Source organism: Hordeum vulgare, chromosome 2H (genome assembly GCF_904849725.1).
Source record: "Hordeum vulgare subsp. vulgare chromosome 2H, MorexV3_pseudomolecules_assembly, whole genome shotgun sequence".
NCBI classification, from domain to species: Eukaryota; Viridiplantae; Streptophyta; class Magnoliopsida; order Poales; family Poaceae; genus Hordeum; species Hordeum vulgare.
The window spans coordinates 378,012,375-378,017,381 of NC_058519.1; the positions used below are offsets into that span (position 1 = coordinate 378,012,375).

Sequence of the window (5,007 nt, forward strand, 5' to 3'; positions counted from 1 at the left end):
TGCCGACAATGCCCGAAATCTTTTTGGAGGCCAAATGAAACAATCCTATATATAAATCTTTGTTTCTGAACCATTCCGGAAACCTTCGTGACGTCCGTGATCTCATCCGGGACTCCGAACAAACCTTTGATCACAAACACCTATAACTCAACTATACCGAAACGTCACCGAACCTTAAGTGTGCAGACCCTGCGGGTTCGAGAACTATGCACACATGACCTGAGACACTCCCCTGTCAATATCCAACAGTGGGACCTGGATGTCCATATTGGATCCTACATATTCTACGAAGATCTTATCGGTTGAACCTCTGTGCCAATGATTCATATAATCCCGTATATCATTCCTTTTGTCCTTCGGTGTGTTACTTGCCCGACATTTGATCGTCGGTATCCCTATACCTATTTCAATCTCGTTACCGGCAAGTATCCTTACTCGTTCTGTAATACAAGATCCCGTGACTAACACTTTAGTCACATTGCTTGCAAGGCTTATATATGATGTTGTATTACCGACTAGGGCCCGAGATAACTCTCCATCAGACGGAGTGAAAAATCTCAGTCTTGATACATGCTAACTCAACAGACACCTTCGGAGATACCTGTACAGCACCTTTATAGTCACCCAGTAACGTTGTGACGTTTGATACACACAAGGTATTCCTCCGGTGTCAGTGAGTTACATGATCTCATGGTCATAGGAATGAATACTTGACACGCACAAAACAATAGCAACAAAATGACACGATTACATGCTACGTTTATAGTTTGGATCTTGTCTATCACATCATTCTTCCAATGATGTAATCCAGTTATCAAGTGACAACACTTGCATATGGTCAGAAAACCTTAACCATCCTTGATCAATTGGCTAGTTAACTATAGGCTTACTATGGACACAATTTTATCTATATATCCACACATGCATTTATGTTTTCGTTCAATACAATTATAGCATGGATAATAAACGATTATTTTGAAACAGGAAATATAATAATGACTACTTTATCATTGCCTGTAGGGCATATTTCCAACAGACGGCTGCGGGGAGATGGCGCGGGGTAGAGCGGGGCCTTGCCCTTTTTTGGGAAACCGCCGACCATGGTGCTAGGGTTTTGGTCGCCGAGGAGGTGGCGGGATATGGACGGGCGGGGTTCGGAAAGCAGATGGCGGAACCCACCGCACGTTCGGATTAAAAAAGGCCGGCCGCGGTCGCTGACGCGTGGTCCCGAGGATGGCGGCCGTCATAAATAATGTTGACCGTGGTGGTTTAGGGCGGACACCGAGAGGGCGCGCGTGCGTCCGCACCGATGCATTTCAGTTTCAAATTTGAACCGGAAATGAGTCGGCGCGGACGTGGAGCGGACATGTTTTCAAAATTAATCAACATGTTGGACCATCATTTTTGTTCGCATCGATCCAAACAGACAGTAACGAATGAAATGAATCGTTCCATTAAAGTTCGTCTAAGGTTATCAAGAGAGGCCAAATTATCAGCGCGAGAAGATCAACAATTTGTTTTTGAATCGAATGATCATGAAGAGTACTACGTACAGTGTTCCGAAAAAAAACCGGTATTATACGTACAGTGGCCACGAACTAGCTGCTGGCCGATTTTACCGGGACACGCGTCGAACTGTGTACGTTTTCCTGTTATTGACGCATGAAGAAAAAACAAAATGGGCATTAGGCAAGTCGACTGTCCATCCGGTCGGTTTGAAGTAAAATGGACAAACCCTTATGACCCGTCGTACATTGTTTTGGACATATCTAGCCCGTTTTTTGTCTGCCTGATTCATTTTCGACGTAAACATGCGTCCAGTTCGAGTCCTCCTGTCGTCCGCATCGGGGTTGCGTGACATGCGACCACCTACCTTCCACCGTCCATATTTACCGCGCACGTCCGGTAGGCCCCGCCTGTCATCCACTCAGGCGGGCGGTCGCCGTCCTTCTTAAAAAGGGAAGCCGTGGACCGGCACAGTGCATGCGCCCACTCCACTGCCTTCTCGGGACCGACAACAAACCCTAGCCTCCCTCGAGCTCTCCGGCTGCCGACAACAATGGATTGGTGGAGCACCGGCGGCAAGGGGAAGTGGGCACACGACCACGAGGCTGGGTCCTTGTCCGGCCACCGCCGCGCCGCAAGCGAGCCGCACCGTTCTTCTCCTCCGCGACGGCCTGCTCCAACAGCCTTCTCCATTGCCCCTCTGGGCGCCCCGACGTGCTCCCGGCAGTACGTCCATGCGGATGTGTGCCGCCGCTATAGGGAGACAAGGGCGCCGTTCCCCTGAAGCGACGTCCACTTGCCGAACAACTGGCACCTCTCCGCCGATCGGGTGCCGATCCCGCCGGTGCCAACGAGCGGTCGTGTCCGCCGCGACGAGATCCAATGCCGCCGACGCCATCTCCCCGGCGAGCTCTACTACGACCCGAGGTACGCCGTGGATCCTCCCATGCGGGACACCTGGTTTCGTGATGAGCACGACGTGCGACGGGAGCCCTACTTTGCAGCGCACAGCGCGCCAGGCGCTCTCTCTGAGCCCTCCCCAGGTGCGCGGCCTAACGCCGACCCCGTCGCCGTCACCCTCTCCGTCGCCAGCACCACCTCCTCGCACGACCGAAGAGGAAGAGGCCCGACTCGTCGAGCGTGTCATGGAAGAATGAATGAACACGTACGATGAGCCCAGTGGATGGGGCTGGAGGAGATGATGGCCCTCTCCGCGGTCGACGACGTGGCCATCCTAGAGGAGCAGCCCGTGAAAGTGAAGGAGGAGGTGCATGAGGAGTAGCCAGTGGCCGCTTTCCCCCGGAGCTGGTGGGCCAGTGCTGGACGTGGTCGTGCACGGCCACGGAGATGGCCCAAGGAGTGGGGGCCGAGCCTTGGTGCCCCACGCCGCCGCGGTCACCGGAGCGCGAGTCATCGCCGCGCGGGGTGATGGTGCAGGCGCCGCCAATCTTTCAGGGCCATGGGCCCAGCTCTGGACGATGCCGCCGTACGTCGATCTCACTGGCGACGATGACGGCAACGACGATGCCTGAAGGTGGCGACGAGCACGGCAACAACGTGGGACGCATTTTATCTTTTTTGTAATTTTGTTAATTAAGGACCGTGTGCCGTGAGGCCGTTGTACCATGTATTTTATTAACGTATAATTATTAATGTTTGCGTTTTATTGACATTTTTTGGCAATTTTTTTATTTATTCTATTTTTTAAAATGCCGAACGATTTAGGGTGCGACCGTGCGTTGGGCGCACTGACCCGGCCACGGACCGATCCGGACATGGGCAACACCATTCTCGCTCCAAACGGACAGAATCCGGACCAAAATGACATCCGAATGAGGTCGCGTGATGGAGTTGTCATACTCCCTCTGTCCAAAAATAACCGTTTGAAACCTAATACAGATTTATACTAGATTTAGTATAAAGTTGAGACATTTATTCAGGGACGGAGGGAGTACTGGGAAGAGCACGTACAGTGATGTTCAGCTAATCCCAAGCCGCTTGTTCAGACGCGCTAGGGTGCAGTGCGCGGACAGAGGGACTCGGCGTCGCCGACTGCCATTCATGCTCCATCCACGTGCTCAATCGCCGGACTAAGGCGCGTCCACGTCAGACGGTCAGGTCAGTGACAATGGACGCCGTACGCCCGGTAAGAAATCGATCGGTCCTTCTCCTCTCTCACCCACACCCAGCTCGCCTATAAAGCAGGCCTCGACGGGTGCCACACACAGAATCAGAGAGAGAGAGTGTGTGTTCTGGAGCTTGCTTGATTGTTAATTCTTCGGCTCCAAGGGCAGACCAGCTGACCAGCAGAGGCAAAGATTTCTCTCGCCCAGCACTGCAATCTTCACACTCCAAGGTAGAGAGCTCGCTCGCGCGCTAAATAAAGAAGCACTCGCAGCATGTCGTACCCCTGCCTTCGCCGCGCGGCCGTGCCGGTAAAGCGGGTTTGGTTCGGCCTCCGCGGGCGCCTCGGCCTCCGTCGATCCACCGGTGAGTTTCTTCCTCCTCCTCCTCCTACTACTACTATCTCTCGGTCTCCTCTCCTCGTGGACCAACTTTGTCGTGGACGATGGAGCTGATGAGTGATGATACATATTTGCGTTGCAGGTCTTGGAGAGCTGCGCAGGGAGGTCCGAACGTGCGAGTACGACGACGTGCACGTCATGTGGGAGCTGCTCAGCGGCATGGACGGCAGCGCGCCGCGGAAGTACGTACACGTAGCCGCCACCGCCGCCATTGTTGAGGCCGCTGCCAGGAAGAAGCTAAGGGGGAGGAGGCGGACGAGGAGGGCCGATGCCGAATCCGCCGCGTGGAGCCGCCTCTTCTCCTCCTGCTGCGCCTTCTGATCTCTCAAAATAAAAGGGACCCGAGCCGCCGTGCCGCCTCGCCTGATGCCCGGGTTTGGAAAGGATGTTTTCGAGATCGATGAATCCTCTCTCTTCGCTCTTGACCGCGTGCGGCTATGATATGATGAAGCAGCAACCGTGGGAAGACGGAGGGACAAGTGATGAGCCAGAGCCAGTGTCGATTTGCGTATACGTATGTATTCGGAGTTGTAAATGCAGGCGGCTCTGCTTCCATCTTGATGTAGCTAGTAAACCGGACCATGTAAAATTACCATCATCACCACCAAAGGGCAGTTTTGTTTGTGTGCTAGTACATTCTAGTAATTTGGTTCTCAATTTGAACGTTCAATTGGTGTTGCTAAAAAAAAAAATCTATTCTGAATCGCTTAGTTGCGGGTACCATCGTAAGGAGTTGACAATTACCATCCGATAATGTATTTTGGATACGCAGCGACGTTCAACCCCCACGCCACTGCGTTCTGACGCGAGAGCCCATCCACACATTATTATTTTTTGACGGAGAACCCATCCTCATATTGGTGTATTATAGACATGATATTTTGTATTATAGACTTGTATAATTACCAGAGTGTTTCTGGTACTACTCTCTTCGTCCAAAATTTATGTCTTACATTTATGTAGATATGAATGTATC

At 52.3% G+C, this 5,007-nt stretch overlaps 1 protein-coding gene across 1 annotated transcript; it reads left to right on the plus strand.

Moving 5' to 3' along the window:
• The first annotated feature begins 3,714 nt into the window (after positions 1-3,714).
• On the plus strand, positions 3,715-4,701 carry LOC123430116. The gene is made up of 2 exons (XM_045114021.1): positions 3,715-3,996; positions 4,114-4,701. The coding sequence occupies exons 1-2, from the start codon at positions 3,906-3,908 to the stop codon at positions 4,350-4,352; spliced, it is 330 nt and encodes a 109-aa protein (XP_044969956.1). The 5' UTR covers positions 3,715-3,905; the 3' UTR covers positions 4,353-4,701.
• Positions 4,702-5,007: the final 306 nt, after the last annotated feature.

What these genes read in the sequence shown, in the direction of transcription:
- LOC123430116 (XM_045114021.1), top strand. Translation starts at nt 3,906, where the DNA reads ATGTCGTACCCCTGCCTTCGCCGCGCGGCCGTGCCGGTAAAGCGGGTT. An exon ending in CGGCCTCCGTCGATCCACCG is followed by an intron (nt 3,997 to 4,113) that starts GTGAGTTTCTTC and finishes TTTGCGTTGCAG; the next exon opens with GTCTTGGAGAGCTGCGCAGG.